The 19,512-nt window shown below is 31.5% G+C and overlaps 2 protein-coding genes across 2 annotated transcripts; both read right to left on the reverse strand.

The window, feature by feature from the left end:
* Window positions 1-1,024: 1,024 nt before the first annotated feature.
* On the reverse strand, window positions 1,025-3,558 carry LOC114403012 (primary amine oxidase 1-like). The gene is made up of 4 exons (XM_028365722.1): window positions 3,143-3,558; window positions 2,939-3,052; window positions 1,855-2,393; window positions 1,025-1,425 (listed from the first exon to the last, which is right to left on the reverse strand). Exons 1-4 carry the CDS (start codon window positions 3,383-3,385, stop codon window positions 1,269-1,271), a joined length of 1,053 nt encoding a protein of 350 aa, XP_028221523.1. The 5' UTR covers window positions 3,386-3,558; the 3' UTR covers window positions 1,025-1,268.
* Window positions 3,559-7,500: 3,942 nt separating this feature from the next.
* On the reverse strand, window positions 7,501-11,455 carry LOC114401729. The gene is made up of 7 exons (XM_028364309.1): window positions 11,122-11,455; window positions 10,853-10,970; window positions 10,355-10,443; window positions 10,194-10,240; window positions 10,027-10,115; window positions 9,354-9,487; window positions 7,501-8,781 (listed from the first exon to the last, which is right to left on the reverse strand). The coding sequence occupies exons 1-7, from the start codon at window positions 11,218-11,220 to the stop codon at window positions 8,143-8,145; spliced, it is 1,215 nt and encodes a 404-aa protein (XP_028220110.1). The 5' UTR covers window positions 11,221-11,455; the 3' UTR covers window positions 7,501-8,142.
* Window positions 11,456-19,512: the final 8,057 nt, after the last annotated feature.

Genomic DNA, 19,512 nt, shown 5'->3' on the forward strand with positions numbered 1-19,512 from the left:
ATGAGATAGGTTGAAGAGGTTTATTTTTGTTCTTACTCGACTTAATATTTTGATAGGATCAGTTTATTTAAACTTGAATCCGAATTGAACAAAATCAGACAATATATATGAAATAAGATTGAGTAAACTCGATCTATTAATGCACTATATTAATCTCAACATTCTGTGGTGAAATTGTAGAATAATAAGAAGTATAACACTTAAGTTACTACTTAAAAATAAATACTTTCATTATAAATATAATATCATATTATAAAATATTTTATCATCTATTAAATTAAATATTGGGGAAAAAAGGTTAGATCTTTATAAGTTATAAGTTATCTAATTAAATTTTTAACTTTCAATTAGTTTTGGCAAAATATAGCCTAATTTGAATGAGTATATCACTACTAATTTTGGCCCAAGTGGTATGTGTCGTTAAGTATCACTGTACCCTTACTGATAATATACAGTAATATATTGCACTTATGATTTTGTTCTAATGCTTCTTTTTACGAAAAAAAAAAAAGAAGAAGCGATAGTTGTAAATGATCAAGAATAAAAGAAAAAAGCAAAATTACTCATGAAAATTTATATCAGTTTAATAGGTTTATATTGTCGTGTAAAATATTTTATACTTAACTAATTGAAAATTATTATTAGTATAACTTTCAAAATAATTAATATACAAAACAATAAAATTATCCATTATTATATATCACAAATTGTGTTTGAATGAGAACATAAAAAAAAAATCTTACATGGTTAATTTATGTTTACTTTGATCCAAGAAAAAAATGAGTTTTAACATTTTTATCCTTGCGTGTAATATATTTTTGAAGTATTGAATGTTAATTTTTTTTTTGTTTTAATTCTCAACAATTATTTTCGTTAAGGAAAAACTTGAATAATACAATAATGTTAAATTGTTTGTTATATTTATATTATCATGGAAATACAAAATATTTGAGAATCTATACGTCAAATTAAAGCAATCATTTGAAAACCAAAGATCTTAACGTAATCACGTTTTTTTTAATTTAATTCTCATAGAATTCCAAGTATTCAGAATATTACTTAACATAATATGGGGAAATGACGGTAAAATTGTGTCCCTTAGTTTGACCTAAATTTTATTCAATAACATGCCTGCCCTTTACAATATTAAAAGAACAATAAATATTTAATTTTTACATAACATTTCTTCTTATTTTTCTTCATGTATAATGTATGGCAGCATGTCGGTTTGGTTAATTAGCTGAGCATTCTGGTATTAATTTATAATTTTATTCAAGCAATGGACTACTTTCGAAAAAGTTAGCTGGCCTTAGCTCAAAACCACCATGAATTGCTGGCATTGCTGCAAAATCTTCTTGATAAGGAACGTGATGGATCCCAATTGTGTGCCATAGCACTATGTCTGTATTTTCAATCTCTCTATTCCTGTATGAACCATGATCCACTAGGTCAAATTAGAATTTGATAACGTAGTTTGATCAATTAGTAGTCTTTTTCTTTTAAATGTGAACTTTAAAACTAAAAAAATTGTGACCAATCAAGAAGTTTCTTTCATATATAATAGCATATATAAATATAGAAGTTTAAATCAAAACAAATATAAATTTCAAATAACATTTCACTAATGATATATTTTGTTGGGGAAAAGAAAATAAAACACGGATATTAATGATTTATCTTACTTAATTAGAGAAAAAAAAGTTGATTCTAAAAAATAATTGTTTTCCTACATTTCTTTTAATTTAAATTTTAAAATTTTGTCTCCTTTGTTGTTTTCATCCACCCAACCAAAGTGACCCTAAAAGTATCATTTTTTTTTTTCATTTGAGACTAGGATAAAAAAAATCCCGTTACCTCTGGCTCCAAACGGCTAAGCCATCATCACCACGGCTCCTATCAGCATAGAACCCTCCAGCCCATCTCTCCGATCGGTTATAGGCAGTGACCCACAACTGATACTTTGTGTAAGATGCTCTTCTTTGAGGGTAATCATCATCAGATAGCAGAGAAGTAATTGGGTGTGCACTGATCAGCCGGTAACCCACTTCATTCCCTAGCTTTGTCCTTTTGTTGGGGTTGACTATTAACAGCTCAGCTGGCTCCAAGCCGAGCCGTATTCTCCCCTCGGCTTCCCTCTTTGCAATTTCTCTGACTACTGTCCAGTAACTCTTCCTTGGTGTTCGAAACCCAGTTGCTCTTGCCCTTTGCAACTTAGCATTGATGAAGGAGTTGCTACTATCATCAATGTCAAGGTCAAGATAGTAGGTTAAGTGGTGATCATGATAGTTGGCTATAGTGTTTTCAGCCACTAATGTTCCAAACACCCTTTCTTTTATCTCACTTTTCTGTCTATAGGGTACTGCTTTCATCTCCATGATACCTGTCAGATCCACCTATCCATATAATACAATAAATTAATTTAGGATAAATGCCCTTTTGTTTCACTTGAACTTATGCATCATGTTATAGTCATATTCTTCTGTAATTTAATAGTTTCAATTTATAACAGATCAGTCCGGTTAGAACTAAAATAATATAACTTTTATTTAAATAAAACATCTATCATAGTTATAATATTCACCACGAGTTACGAGTAGTGATAAATTTCCAATTTTCCAATTGTATGCGCTTCAAGTGGAGATGACTTAAGAAAATGTATTAGTTGAATTTGTTTAAACTTAAAAAGAAGTAATTTTAAAATAAATATTTTTTATTTAAGCATTTTTTTAATAAGCAGATAACATTTATTTTTTGAATAAAAATACAAATCTATTTATTTGAAGTATAAACAGTTTAGAAAAACATAATAGAAAATTGTTTATTTTGTTTAAAAAAATAAACGCTTATTATAAGACTGACCAAGCCACAATCACACCAAAATTCAGCTCTTTCAATCATATTATGAATCTACTCCAAAAAGTTGGCAGAAAAATCTTACCCCAACTTTTATACTACCACTTCTTAGGAATTCCCAATCAAGAACATAATCATAGTTACCTACAGTAGCAACCATTCTGACCACCAAAGTAATTTCAGGTTCTCCATTCCTTATCTGCACAAAAACAAAGTGTGTTCATAACAAAACAGCAGAGATTACAAACAATTTCAACCAAAACTGCTATGATAAAGTATAACACCTTACCAAGTTTTGGGGGTTGTTGATTTCCATGTGCCTCCAAGCCAAACTGCCAGAATTCCTCTCAAAAATGCAAATAGCCCTGGGAACCTGTTGCACCTCTCCATTAGGCCCTGCCATGTAACCGTCCATATACACTGCATTGCTCGGGCAATCAACCTTCGGTTGCAAGGTATCAGCTGCACGTCCAAAGCCAAATTCACCAGCATCCATGAAAGTCCTGAAATACCATTCCTCTGTAGGATCCATGTAAGGAACAAATGTCTCAGCAATACCCGTATAAGTTCTTTCCTTGCGTTTACAGTAAGAATAATTGATTAATTTGATTGCTTTACTTCTACAATGAAACAAAAGAGTATGAGATAATTTGCGTGCTTATCTTTGACGACATATGTTGTTCTTTCTGAATGAACCACGTGAAGTTTGAGTTTTAACTTTTTAAGAATGATTGATAACTCTGTTTTGATTTCATTTTCTCGTTATCTAATGCATTTTGTTGTATAAAGTTACTATCAATTTATCATATACTACTATTTACTTGCTCTCTCTTTTATCTTTATTTTCAGCTCTTTTTTTTTTTTTTTATCAGATCATGTATCACCTTTTCTCTTTTCATTTATTTGTTTTTTCTTTCTATCTCTTTTCCTTAAATTCATACACCCAAAAAAATAACGATACCTTTCACCATTTTCTTGGACAAGCATTTGACTTTTTATTTTATTTTTGGGGGTGGGGGTGTCGGTGGTAAATTACTTGCATTCTATGGTAAGAATGGAGGAAGCTGCATTATGCTTCATTGCTTTAATTATTTTTTTTTTATCATTCATTGCTTTAAAATAGAATTAATAATTTGGAACGTTATATATAATTATTTTAAGCTATGTTTGGTAGAGGTGAGAAAAAAACCAGTTCGAATTGAACCAAATTATAACTGAATCATTTTTCTCGAAATAGTTCAAGATAATAGGAGTACCCTGTTTTATAAAATTAAATTATTTTACAAAATCAATTTGATTAATTAAACTGGTTTTCACTTAAATATTTTTTTATTTGAAAAAAAGAGTTTGAAAATAAATTCAAAACTGGTTTGGTTTTGAATCGATTTTTATATCGTTTAACTATTTGGATATAATATCAAATTGGTTAAAGCAGTTTGAAACCAGTTCAATTTGATTTTTTTAATGGAACAACTTTTTGTACACTCTTAATGTTTGACAAGACATTTTCCTTATCTTCTAGTTTTTTTACTTAGCTGAAAAACTTGTTTGACAAACTTGCTGAAAAACTTGTTTGACAAACTTATTTAACTGCTTGCTAAACATGTTTTTTTAGGAGCTTATAATGTATTTTAAAACACTAGTTTCTAGCTTATAACGTTTTATATTTTCTTTTATTTTTATCTTCAATATATTTATCAAATTTTTTGATTATTTCTTTTAAATAAATCATAATTTTATTATTTTTTTATAATTTTATATTTATAATTATTTTAACGTTTTCTAATTTTATATTTAAATATTTAGCTTTTAATAATCAACTAACTTTTCCTCTTTATGAGTTTTTCAAATAATTTTTCGGAACATAACTTAATCCCCGTATCATTCTTAGAAATTTTAGTTGAATTGATATCTTACTGACTCTGTTTATTTAAGAGTAAATATTTAATTAACTTTACAAAGATATATAACATATTTCAAGTTGTTTCTTTGAAAATTTTAAAATAAATTATATTAAATATAAAATATATTTTCTCTACATCTCTCTATCACGTTATTTGCTTTCTCTCTCTCTACTTTTACATAAATTACTATACAAAATTAAATAAAAACACAACTATCATTTTTTTTGTGAAATTAATTTAGTCTTTCGCACTATTATATATAGATCAAAGCTGAGAATGTCCAAAGATAATTTAATGATCTATATATCTATCTGTTTCACACCCTGAGAGAACATATGGATGTCTTACAATTTTTATAAGATTAATTAATTGTTTTGGATATAGTTAGACAACCAATTTAAGTTTCAAATTTTTATTTAATTCTATACAAGAAATCTAACCCAAATCATTGACATGAAATAAAAAAATTGAATAGAAATTCCCGCAAAAATGCTCTCTACATCATTATAAAATCAAACTTGTAGAATTCTGACATACGGTTACAGGTGGATATCACATCATGACAGAGTGCCCGAGTCCAACATCTGAGTTGTAGTCAAGCCGGCTTAGATAAACCTAACTTTAAAGTTGAAACTATGACTTCCAACTTGCCAAAGATTATTAAATACAAATTCCAATTAGAAGTTGCTCTAAAAATATTTCTTTCTGGCTTCTCAACTTGTCCATACTCCGTTCAATGAATGGTGACGGTTTTTTTAACATTGTAAACCTGTTTTTTTATTCAATATTATAAACATGTTTTTGTTATTTAATGTAATTTTAAGTTGTATTAATATTATTTAGTAATTGATTGGTTTCGAAGCCACCATAATGACCCCTAATAAGAAATAACTAACAAAGAGTTAACAAATAGGTTGTTCATAGTTTATTTATATTATCAGATATGCTTTTTAATTTATTTATTAACATTCATTAGTGTTTCTTTAAAGCAAGACATACTAAAATAAACATATAAGATAAAGTAGACCATATTCAAAGATAATCAAGAGCAATTTGTACGTCTGACATCGTTTTGTACATACACAACACAGGATTGACCTTAAAGCAAATGAAAGAGGAAAATGACCAAATCAAACAAAAAAGAAAGAGTAAAAATGAACTGAAACGGTTGTTTTTGTTTTGACTTGGTAAATATGTTTTCCGTCAGACTATGGTAAAATAAGACGGGTTGTTGCAAATTTTGGAATGCAAATTTACATTAAGCACTTCTTTTTTGGCTTCCAAATAATCATTCTGAAAAATTAAAAAACATTCCAAAGTGCAGAAAGCAACATGGAAGTGGAGAGCAATAGCCAATAAGAAGATGAGGTAACACAGGGCAAGTAAGCCAGTCCAACCCAAATCTGCAATATACCTGTTTGATGGGTTGGGCTTATAATAAGAATTGCGACACACGAGATGAGACGATGCTATATCATTCTTACATTTGTATACATATTTTTAATGGTTATTATTAAAGTTAACAATTTTATCATAGTAATTTCTAACTAGATCACAATATTATAACAATACTTAACACTATCAATAAATATCTTATTTTTTTAATATAACTTTTCTGTTTATTTTTCTTATCATATTATTTATCTTATTTCAGTCTTCTCCTTCTTAATGGTAAAAGAAATTGTAGAAAAGCATTATACAAATAGAATTTGTCTAATCTAAAATGCTGGCAGTAGCACTACGGAAGAACAGACAGAGTTTTGTCCACATTGATGCAGAATCTCGGGCTAAACTACAAACCCCAGATTAGGGAGATGTGAAAGCTGAAACACTTGTGAGCAAAAACACCACAATTTGCTAACATCATCTCACTTCGAGTAACAGAAACCTTGATACCTAAACGACACATACTATACGACAAGCAACTCCAATCCCCAATATACGACATCGTATCTATTCATTTTTTCTTCCACTTCTCCCTTCTCAGATCCCATTTCCCAATATATGACTATTTTAATCGTTTTTCAAATACAATTATATTATTTTTATAACACATTTTCCCTGATAAATAATACGACCCTTTTTCAAAATAGTTTTTCTAAATATGCTATAAAATGAGTACTTAAATATAAATAAATATATTTATATATTTCACTTAGTGATTAAAAGATTTGTAAGAATGTAAGAAAATTTAAATGATTTTTTTTATTATTGTCCTAAGGTGACAAAGAAAGTCACAATAAAACTAGATTAACAATCTTTATACCCCGTATTAAAGTCATTTGACAAAGAAAAAAATCATTTAGTGAGAAACCAAAACTTAGAAGCAGCTGGCATTTATGATGACCATGTGGGCAAGCAAAGAACACAACAGTGCCTCTCCGCCATGCCAACGCAGAAAGCTCCAAACTCATGAGCACTCAATTCACTCACACCACATAGGCCCCATCACTTGTTTCTTTGCTCAGATCCTACTACACTACACTCCCTAGCTAGGTTGTAGCCCTTCCCGGCCCCAAACATCTGGATATACATTAAATGGTGAATGAGGATTCTGTTTCTTAATGCATCACTCATCACTCCTTGTTGTTGTTGTGAACCAGCTGCTACATCATATGGTGGAGAGAACTTGTAAGCTAGTAGTACCTCACTCACTCCAAGCAAGTTTTGACTTCTCACTCGTACAACCAAACCCGACACATATTCCTACCAACTCTCATCGTACAACCCAACTCAACACATGTATATTTAAAAACTATTATTGCAAACCGCCAACAAATTACAAAGCACTGCGCATCACACTACCGTACGTACACTATCAATGTTTTCAAACTCCCTTCCTCCTTTTCTTAATTATAAACCAACAAAGTCCAACCCAAGTTTGTACAAAAAAAGATTCCACTCAAAATCAAAACACCCCAAAACTTTAGTAGTATTAAAATAAAGGAAAATTACAAAGATCAACGTTGTCTTTTCATTTTCAACGCTTTCCCAATCTTGGTCTACTTGTATTCATTCCATTACTACTGCTATTACTATTTCCCACCAATGTGCACTTCTAGTGCTCGTCGTTTCGACCACGCTACCTTCTTCCCATGCAATTACTTCCAATATTGCCTCTTCCAAACACCAAAAATAAATTAACATACTGCACGCTGTTTCATACCCCACCTTGCACGCACGAGGGAACTTGAAAATTGAAATTGAGGATCAAAAAACGAATTAATGTCTACTTAACAGTAGTAATAATAATAGTACACATTCAAATATACTAATACTATGTACTGAGCAAGAAGGGGGGGAAATGGCAATGGTAAGGTAATTGGAGGCGTTGATTGCGGTGTAGTAGTATTTAGATTAAGGATTTTTGGAATTAAATAAAATATTAGAAACGCTGAGAAACGGAAACATGGCGTCTTGTGATATGAGGGGAAACAATGGAGATTAGGCCGCCGAGTGGGGGCCGCATCTTTGACCTATACACCATTTCGTCGTATGGTCTTCGGTAGAACTTCACATACGGCAAGAACGATTCCCGGCACCTCTCTCCCTTGGCGGCAACGTGGCTATCTCGCCTGAAGAACGTCGCCGGCGACTGGAGGAACGAGGTCCGCGGCGGCGCCGTCACGCGCTGCGGCAGCGGCGTTGAGGGGAAGAGGCCCTTCCTGGTGGCCGGGGGGCCTCGGGGGGTTCTCGCGACGGGCGACGCGAACGAGAGCGAGCGCGCGTTCAGCGGCGAGATGAGTGCGGCCGAAGGACTCGTGGGTCCCACTTTGGATGCTGACGTGTCGGCCAGGCTCAGGTACCAGGGCTTCAACGAGTCAAGGTGGTGAGATACGGTGAAGGAGAACCGTGACGAGGAGCACGAGCCTATCTTCGCCGTTGATTTCACGCTCGCGCTGTCGAATCGGAGGGACGAGGCTCGCGGGTACGCCGCGAAGTCGTTGAAGTCCAACGATTCTTCGAAATCCAACGATGATACCACCGTCGTCCATGATGATAATTCCACGAACGGCCTCACACCCTGCAGTCCAGTGCACCCACAATCAGCACAACACACACTATAGTAATCACTCTATTCTTTAATTAAAATACAAAAAAGTGTATACGTCTTTTTCAATACTTGCCAAAACAATATATAGTGTACCGTCGTACCCTATGAATCTAACCGAGACAAATAAAATAGGCTTTTTATTTTTTATTTTTCAATTTCAATACCATAGGACACTTAAGCAAATATGGTGTATGGTTACATTTGAATTTATAATAATAATGTTGAACAGTAACGGGAAATGGGGTACTTTTTGTGCATGGGGTACAAGTTATATGGAACTGGTTTGGATATGGTATGGCAAGGAGGAGGGTGGACCACCAAAAAATCAGGGGAAGTGGTCCAGTTATTGGCAGTGGTCAAACAAAGTAGAACATGCATGATCTGATGATATGATGATGCCAGAAAGGGCGCATATTATATTACCCAACAACAACACACACAGAGGACCAAACTAAAATGTGGTGGAGTTTAACTGGCACTTAGTAAACAGTACATGGTAGACTACCAAAATTAGGTACTTAAGGATTTTGAATTGTGGTTACCTTCCACAAGTAAGCGAAAAGCGAGGGAGGGTCTATGACAAACGCTTTGCATAGCCTTCCTGGGTAGTACTCCGCCACAATTTTCAGTGCTGGTAGTAATAGGTTCATGAATGCAGATGCTGATCTGTAAAAGCCTGCAACAACCAACCAACTAGTTAATTTAATTTACATACTTCCCAAATGTGTTCAACCTTTAAATTATAGCTTATGGTTAAATTGAGTTTAACAATGTGATGATAATTTATAAAATTTGTTGGGGGTGAGTAAAAAAGGTAAAGGGGTACTGGCAAAAAGCTAAAAAGGAGAATCATGGGTTGTTCCTCTGATGCTTTGTGCTGCTGCGAATGCATAATTTAAGGAAGCATTAAAGATTGAAATGGACCAATTCGGGTAAAGAATATCAATAATGCCTCCAATTCCCAATAATACCCTTTCTAACATGGCCATTAATTGGAGACACCCCAGGGGCACTCCGGACACTTTCTGTGTGCCCCTCAGGCCCAGCCGGTGATCCCAACAGAGTTCCATATTATCCCTGCCCTCTCATTTATTGTTCTGATCCCTCAATCTTTTTCTGTTTCATTCTGATTTCGTTTCTCCCTTTTACTTGTTTTGTTTGTTTATCAATAATTGCTTCAAAATGGCATTATCGAAATTTGACTATTGCACTTACTTGCGTCAAAAAGCATCACGAATTGTTCTACGTTTTTTGGCATGGTCGAAATGGCCACCTCTATTGTAAAGGCCAGCAAACGAGTGAACCTTCAGTATTGAAAAAAAATTCAATAAATAAATATAGCAGAAAGGGTCAAAATTTTTCTCTAGTGTTTGGTAACTTACATCTTCTGGGAATGCAACTTTTGATAATCTTGCTTCAAACGAAAAATCTGTGACCACCCCAATTCAAATCACAAATTTTATTTAAAGTCACTTGATAAAATAATACTATTAAACAATAAGGCTCAAACCCAAAGTCATGAAGAGAAGGATAATGAAATTACCATAACAGGTCTGGATTCGTCATCATGACCAGCCAAATAGGCCAACCCATCAGCCAGTTCAGCTGAGAAATCGTCTGCTATCAAGTGATCTGTTTTAAAAAAAACCATCTATGAAAATCAGTATTTTTGCATTCCACGGTTTCAATAAAAACAAGAAAACTTAACAGAAATTTTAATAAAATACAAGTACTAGTTGTACTCATTTTTTGAGTGTTATTTTGGGGGTATGGGCAGCTAAAGAAGAGAAAGAAAAAAAAGAAAAAAGAAGAGGGGCCTAATGATTACTGGTGGGGTGTGCGTTTCACTTTAACGCTTGTTCCGCTCAAAGGGAAGGGAAAAGCAAGATTCTTTGGCGAGAGAAAACAAAAAGAGAAGTCGGCTTGTTTTCGCAACGGGAAAAACTTTTGCAAGAAAAAGGAACAAAGGGTGGGGATGAAGTGGAGAAGGAGAAGAAGAAGAAACAAGAAACAAGAAACAAGAACAAGTAGTGGAATATACCAGCGATAACACTCTCTCTCCAAGCAAGACAAGCCTTGAGTTGCTTCGAAGCTTTTTTCACACTATCCCCTTTTGCTTTCAGAAACCGTTTCACACAAGCATAGTTGCAAAACTTCTCCTACACACAACAAAAACAACAACAAAAATTAACCACAATTTTTAAGTTATCCTCCAAATATAGTAACTTTGAACACTTGACATGTTAAGCAACAGAACCTGTGAGTGACCACTCAAACAAGATAAAGTAGAGGGGGAATTAAAATAAAAACCTGTTTCACAGTGAGAGGGGTTTGTTTCCTGAGAAGCTCAAGAACAGTTTCAACTTTGGCTATCTCCTTGTGATCTTTCAGCTCTGTTTTCTTCCCCATTTCGAGAAACACAAACTTAGAAACGTGATGTGTTTGCAATAATTACCAAATCTCCAAGAAGGTAGCTAGCTAGAGAGTAGAGAACACCACACAACGACTATTATTCCAAACTTCTGCTTCACGCAACCACTAAAATAAAGCTAAGGGCAGGATTCATGTCGCTGGCTGATCTCAGAGGTGAGAGAGAGAGAGAGAGAGAGAGAGAGAGAACGTTGAGATGAATGAATGTAATGTGATGGAGGAACTTGGAAGCTTTATTTATAGCGAAACGGCGGCAAATAACGCCGTTACGCACCAAGGGGGGGAAAAACATTAAACACTTATGGGAGAGAGGCCTTTTGAAAACGTCAACACTTGGTTTTGTTATGTTAACCTTGAGAGTCCACAGTTGTTTTTTGAGTCTATGTCCCAAAATGGGTCCCCACAACAACACCGCAATGATGCCCCCGACAAGGATTCGTAACGGAAAACGCCGACTTTGAGTTCTTAAACAAGTTTCACTTTTGCTAAGTGTTGAGTTTCCTTTTGGTCTTTTTAATTTTTGCGAAGGATGTGCCGAAAAGTTGCAATTGTAATTACACACATGAAAAAAAAAAAGGAAGCAAAGAAGTGTCTAGTAGAGAGAAAGGTAGAATAAAATTGGCTTAAGTTCAGATGAAATGATTTTGGACGAGATACGAGACAAATTAAGAATTTAAAAAAAATTATAGTTGTTATACCATTAAATTAAATAAGATACTAGTACAAAAAAAAAGGGATATCATTAACAGAAATCAAATATACGACTTCTAAGTTTCAGTAATCCAGCAGTTAAAAAAAACAAGTTTGTACTTCAATGTCACCAATTGACTTACGTGTCACCAGTTGACCCAATTTTCGTATATTTTTTGTTTGGTCTTTTAAAAAAAAATGTTTTTTCTGTAATTTTTTTCTTTAAAAAATTGTTTTAAAGTTTACCTTTTTCTTCTTAAAAGTAATTAGTGAGTAAGAAAATTGTTCCTCCAAAAATTATTTGAATGGTAATTTAACAGTTAATGTCTATTTACTTTTCATGAACTATATATGATAATATTTTCCATAGAATTTAAAGAACGACAATATAATCATCATTTAAATATTTATCATAAACAATAAAAAATGCTTCAAGTAAATTCTAATAATAGTTAAAAAATAATCATTAGATAATCTTCTACTACAACTACTAATGCTGACAAGACGATTTTTACATAATTATTAAATACTCTTTCCATTACATTATAATTATCTTTCTAAACTATTTTATACGGATCATGAAAAATAGTAAATAAATAAATAAAAATATAAGAATTTTAAAAAGTTAACTTGATGATCATCATTAATATTATAAGAGATATAAATATAAAAAATAATTAGTGTTGCATTAAAAAGATAGAATGACAGTTATATTTTTTTTAGAGGGGAGAGAATCTTAAATAACGATTAATATGAGACAGAGGAAGTATAATGTAAGAAAATAACAAATATAATAACATATGAATTATAACTAAAATTAAATATAGTTTAATAATTAACTATGTGCATTATTCTCCATGATATAAGTTCGACTCTCACCTAGAATTTGAAAATAATTTATATATTAACTAATTATGCTATTAAAATAATAAAATGGGTGTTATGCTAGATGTAAAATGTTATAATGATAACGCAAAAAATTCTTTAACATTTATATTTTAAGTAATTAATTTCACTAAAAAAACATATTAAAAATTTCATAGCTAATGTTTTTGGTCGCTAAGCGAACAAAATTTGTACCCTTTACTGTATAAACATTAAAATACTTTTCTGAATCATCAATTGCATGGGTCAACTTGAATTCTAGTTATATATTTGAGTTAAAAAGTTTTGTGGTTATATATATAAAAAAAGCCTCCCTAGCATTGTCTTTTATATTTTTAATTATTGTGTTTTACTATTTCAAATCTAATATATAAAAATAAATATGTAATTCATCGACATCAATAATAAAAGTAAATAATATTTCTATGAACTATAAGTATCTTCTATTAGATCAAAATTATCTTGTTTCGAGTAGAATCATTATAAATAGTAAAATTCTTCTTCCAAATATAAACACAATAACATAAATAAGACTTAAACTTAATATAATTACAATAAAATAATTTCTTTTAATTAATAATATCAAAAGTTTAAATTTTATTTTAAATATATATATATATATAATAAAATTATTTAATTGGTGATTATATATAATGATACTACTCTTAATTTAAATTAATTTTTTAGTAAAAAAAAGTTTCTGTTAACTTTTAATAACTACCACTGTTACATACCACCTTATAAGAAATGTACTTTAATCCAAACATACATATAGGTTACAAGAAAAAGTTATATCAACAAAAAAAAACATTAACACTTAGTTTTTCTTTGTGAAGCAAAAAAAGATGTAACATTAATTGCAACCATTTTTGTCCCTCTTTTTTATCGTCTTCCTTGTACCCTGCTTGGGCTTGGGAAATTATTACTACCACAAGCAGACGCATATATTCCTTTACTCATGTAGCAGTGGCAAACTGGCATTGAATTTTCACAGCGACAGTTCAATAATGATCTGTGAGACCGGAAGTGTGCTGCGTGTAGTGCAGGTATGAAGGGAAAGGCTGCAGTGATGGATTAGGCTGAATAGGAGTGTGACTGTGCGGGAGAGTAATTACACCAACAAGTACATTATCATTTTTTTCGGAAAATGGGATGATAAGAAATAAGTGTAACTACTGAGTAATGAGGCCAAAACAATAGCCGGGCACGTGAACGGATATTGCGGGATAAGTAGACGTGTATGATTAGCATGTATATGTTACAGAGAGATGAGTGGATGATTTTGTTTGTAGTAACTCATTACTCATTGAAATAATGCAGATACAATGATGTTTCTGTTTTCACTTATCTACCTATGTATCTACCTATGAGATATAGGGTATGTAGCTTCCTTTGTGATTTTGTGAACTGTGGCTTTGGTTTCCTTTGCGTGTGTAGAAGAGTAGTAGTAGCATGCATAGTGTTATTGGTTGCTTAGAAGTGGAAAATGGTGAATCCCACTTTTTCTGGTCTCAGATTGTTCTTATTGCATGGGGGGTTAAAGGGAATATTCATTTACTGGCTATCACCACTCTCTGTTTAGATTTGATGGGAGATTCTCCTCTTCTTTTAACTTCTTCGTACTACGTTGGTAACTCTTTTCAGCTCCCACCTTTTTTTTTCTTCTCTCTGCGTGCTCTCAATTCTGGATTCTTGTATGAATCATTTGGATATATGCTACATATGTCCATTGTTTGTTCAACGATTATTCTCGAATATAAGAATCTAAGTTTGTTTCCTTCAATTCGTTACTGATTGAGGCATCATGCATGCATCAGCAATGGACTATAAAACATCAAATCAAGATTTTACTAGTTTCTAGTATATATAAAAAATCCAGCACTCGTGATTTATTTAATTAATTTCCACTACCACCCACATGTTTTATTTAAACCAATTCTCTTTTGATCGGTATGCAAAGGAATCATTATTTATTTATTTACTAATTGATATCAATTTGCACTTTCAAACAAGATTATGACAAGCTACTTTTTTTAAAACCCTAATATATTTTCGTCATGATTTGAAGCAGATGTGTAATAATTAACAAATGTTGTATGCTCGTATGATAAGCAAATAAGGAGTTATTTGCTTCTCCTCAAAACACATTATATATGAATGGCACTCGTAGGTATTTAAATTTACTTTTCGCAGCATGAGTGACAATGAACCACTAACAAGGGAAATTCGTACATATGGATGCAAAATAATGCATGAAATAACTAGCTAGGCACAGTAAATCGCTCGTCATCATGCATTCCTTATATTTATCTTTATTGAACACACACTGTGCTTGGACGACAAATGCTTGTGAAAAACAGTGTTGGCAGACTCACACGGAGAAAATTGTTCAACACAAAAATAACTTTGTTCCATAAGTCAAAACCTTGATACTTGTTCTTCCTTGTTATTTAAAAAAGACACTTACATAGTAAATGATTCACTAAATAAGTCCCATGCTCATAGAAGTTCAAGCCCCGTTGTCCTTACGGCGGTGACCCACCAAAGAGGAAAAAAAATTAAGAGAGAGAAATGGATGCCCAGGACATTCTCTACACGTCAAAAATTTTAAAATGAACATTTACTATTGGTAAATCTTTTTTTTCTCTATTTTAAATAAGCGGGTTTTTAATTTATGAATTTTTTATGCAGCTATCAACCTTTGCATTTTTTAATTAATTGCATGTCTAGAAGTACGTAGCCCAATTTCGAAAGCCAAAGTCAATATATATTGAAATATAATACACAGAAATAATAAAAAAAAGGATTAAAGAAAACCAATAAAAGCATATACTCGTCTGTTAACTGAAACAAAACAATGCGTCTTGTGGGGTAGAGGGAAAGTAATTAACCAAGCTAAAGCGCTATTTAGGCTGCTAAGTTGGGCTTTCCAAGATGAAGTTGTAAGCTTTATCGTTTTAGTTAAATTAATATTGATAAAGGTAGAATTTAGTGTGACATATGTTTCACTTGTCCTCATTCAAATATTACAGAGATTCTGTTCTCTCTCTTCTTCTTTTTTTCAACTCTCTTTTTATTTTAAAATAAACCATAGCAAATAACAAACTTATACTTGGATTCTAGAAGTAAACTAATATTTGAAGTTTTGGCTTAGGATATAATTATAATATAATATAAGTTTGGGGTCAGGTTGGCTTAGTTGAGCTAACTGGTGACTCTTTGGGAAGAGATATTATACGTATGATTCTCTACTACTTGCTTGAAATAAATCTCTCCCACGTGGCCAAGGTTTACTAAAGTGGCTTCTCTTGTTCTCATTCTCACTCACCCACCTACCCGTGTAAGAAAAAGCTTTGGTTCACTTTCTCTAATTTCAAAATTTGAAACACTACCTCTCTCTCCCTCCCTGTTGCCCTTGTGAACATAATGACCCATGCATATTGCACAGCGCACACACCACTTTCTTTTTTTTTATTTTTATAACTAAAACCACATCATGATTGAATCATTACCCCTTTAAATTCAAAGTGCACATTCCTTTTATCTCTCTCTTTCTCTCTAAACAGTAGTCTTCACTGTGTGTAAAATTAGAGATCACAGCGATTTTGCTAAAATAATAGAAGCAACTATGTAATTTGACTAGAATTTGAGTGAGTGGGGCATGGGTCACTGGGTGTCTGCTTTTATGGCCTGAAACGGACAGAACTTATGAGGGTTCACATTACCTCATAGGACTATATGGATATGTAAAAGGATTCATTCTGGGACACATCAATACCACATTCATAAATGGCATGTTCCCCACCTCTTCCAAAGCAATTATGCCACCCAGAAAAATTATAAACACAAAAAGAAAATTTTAAAAACATAATTATAAATTGAATATTAATTAATGGAAATGTGTCTGTACTATGTGTGATAATTATTATAGAAATAATTAGCATCATAAGTTTTTTAAACTATTTTAATACTATTATTTTAATACAAATTTTTTAGGTAAATAAAATTTGAAGAGGAAGGAATGATACCTTAGTTGAAGGCAAGAAAATCTTTCAAAAAAATAAGGGTGAGCATGTAAGCTGCAGGAACCTATCTTGATCTATTCCATCAATTCTCCTTGGGGTTTAGTAGCTTTACAAAATGATAGTATAAAATAATTAAACAAGAATGACAAAAAAATGCAATTGTTTTGCATAATAAAGGAATGCAAAATTATAATCTTTCTCCATTTTGATGGAGCACATTGTAAACAAATATATATTATATAGACTCCAATTAAAGATTTTTTTTCTTCTTTTATGTAAGTGGCCGTGGCCGATAGGCCCGGAACTCAATTTAACAGTTTTTTTTTAAGAAAAAAACAATGAAGCGGCAAATACATAGGTCAAAAGGGGAATAAATAACTTAGTGTTAATAAATTGAGCTTAGTAATCGTTAGCTTCATATATAAGGTACTATATATATATATAAAAAAAAGTACTTGTATAGTAAAAACCTTAAATAGAGATACATGGATTCATTGTCAGCTCAAAAAGAAAGTTTAAACTTTAAAGTTTAAGCCCTAAGTAATAACCGTAAAGGCACCGAATAATTGATCAAACGGTAACTACATTATTATTAAAACTTAAAAGGTTTACCACGTCTAGTCAAACTTTTCTGATCTTAAAGACTTCAACCAAATAATTTCCTTCCACTTTGAACCTAAACCACCATATCTTTTGAGATATTTTATTTTCCCAAAATAAAAAACATTTGACTTATTTAACTATGTTGGCTTCTTAATCTTTATGAAACTAGCTGTTAATTAAGGGGAAGAAACAAGGTACTGTATACACTAGCATAAAGTAGGGTGATATTTTCTTTTCCCGAAATGAAAAACATTTGACTAATTTAACTGTGCTGGCTTGTTAATCTTTAAGAAACTAGCTGTAAAATAAGGGGGGGAAACAAGATGCACTAAAAAAAAGTAGGATGATATGGGCTGATATCGTTGCAGAAAGTGAAACAGTGGATTATGACGTGGACATTGAACTTTGGTGGGGCTTGTAACGGATGAACTGAAATTGACATCAAAATTCTACTTTTTTTTCTTTTCTTTTTTTAAGTTGAGTTTTTTTTTTGTGAACATATTGTCATGCGTGGTTCTTAACCAACCGTTGCAAAAGCGAAAGAAAAGAAAGGGGGTAAGGTAATTAGTATTGAGAACCCACCTAGCACTTGTTGGACTGAACCTTTTTATCATTTTAATTTAGAGGTAATGTAGTTGGAGCAGGCCATTATTTTGCTTTGTGTCCTCAGAGCTCAATCGATGATGCACTGTGAATAACTGTTGAAACACTCGATGCATCAACACATGCAGGAAGAAGAAGATTCTCTGCGAAGGTGATCAATCCGTATATGGATCCATGCCTTTTCCTACTGCATCTGCAATTGATCTGCAACTTGGCCCCGCTTTGAATATCAATGTTTAAATTTATCTCTCTTTTGCTTTTTTCTTTAATTATTACTTTCATATTTAGTTAAATTTTTCATGTAGATGCAAAAGCTAATTAATCAGATTCACGTTTGGAAAATAAAATAAAATTATGACATGCGGTTGGTTCATTTACTTTATATATTGGTCGTATATATACTTAACTCTATGCTGCATAGTATTATTTTTTGAAGGGTCAATTATATATTTATGCTAGTTTTCTTAGAATTAACTGTAATTATAGTTAAATTATTCTATTTGATTTAAGGTTATACTTATCTCCGTTATTCCTTTTTTGTATTATTATTTTTAAATGAGTTTAATTTGAATATATCATCAATGAATGATTTTTACAGTGTCAATTAATTAAATAAAAAAGGAAAATATAAAATTATAAGATATTTCACTTATTCAGATAAGCAAATAAAAGAGGAATTGAGGAGTGAATTTTTAAGTGTGGAACCCACTTAAAGAAAAGTTCTCTTTCTAAATGATGAGAATTTTGTACAACAATTTGTTAACAATTTTACCTTTTTGCTTTGCACAACTCTCACCGTATATCTGCTTTTTGGTTGAAATCAACCTTCCATGCTCATAGAGAAGTTTCTGAATATCCTGTAAATATTTTTTTATGAAAAATAATATAAAATTATTCTAAATAATATATAAATTATATTACATATTTAAAATGTTATAAAAATATAATATAATAGTAATCAAATGAACAAATAATAAAAACATTAAAAAATAATAAATTATATTTTAATCAAATAAACTCATAGTAATCAAATGACCAATATTGAATAAAGATAAGCTCTGGAAGCTTAAAAGAATAAAAATTATTCAATTTATTTGTATAATTCTTTAAAAAGTTTTTTAAGTTCTGTTACAATGTCAAAATATTTAGTATCAATCATAGTTGTAATATTTTTAGAATCCATATATAATAAATAAAGAAAAAAAAACACTTCATAGAATGTAGGGATAAAAATGTCTTTATATATTATTTTCTTTGTTTTATTTTTTCATTCATTCAAATAAATGTGATTGCTTTAAAAAAAAATTATTTTTATATGTCAAATAATACATATTTAATATTTTAATTTTAATTTTTTTCTCTCATTTAACTTTTCTTCCATTCAGACTAAAAATATAATGTTGTGTTTTCATAATTTGTTGTTCAAGTGATTTAATTAAATTGTAAGAGTAATTAAATTCATATT

This window comes from Glycine soja, chromosome 20 (genome assembly GCF_004193775.1).
Source record: "Glycine soja cultivar W05 chromosome 20, ASM419377v2, whole genome shotgun sequence".
Taxonomy (NCBI): domain Eukaryota; kingdom Viridiplantae; phylum Streptophyta; class Magnoliopsida; order Fabales; family Fabaceae; genus Glycine; species Glycine soja.

Bases quoted from the DNA above. Each gene is read 5' to 3' on its own strand.
- LOC114403012 (XM_028365722.1), bottom strand. From the start codon at position 3,385: ATGGATCCTACAGAGGAATGGTATTTCAGGACTTTCATGGATGCTGGT. The intron at 2,394-2,938 runs GTAAGATTTTTC...TTATATGGATAG, and splicing joins GTGGTAGTATAAAAGTTGGG to GTGGATCTGACAGGTATCAT. The intron at 1,426-1,854 runs GTAACGGGATTT...TGGTTCATACAG, and splicing joins TTAGCCGTTTGGAGCCAGAG to GAATAGAGAGATTGAAAATA.
- LOC114401729 (XM_028364309.1), bottom strand. From the start codon at position 11,220: ATGGGGAAGAAAACAGAGCTGAAAGATCACAAGGAGATAGCCAAAGTT. The intron at 10,116-10,193 runs GTAAGTTACCAA...TCAATACTGAAG, and splicing joins AAGTTGCATTCCCAGAAGAT to GTTCACTCGTTTGCTGGCCT. The intron at 8,782-9,353 runs GTAACCACAATT...ACTGGACTGCAG, and splicing joins TTTTCGCTTACTTGTGGAAG to GGTGTGAGGCCGTTCGTGGA.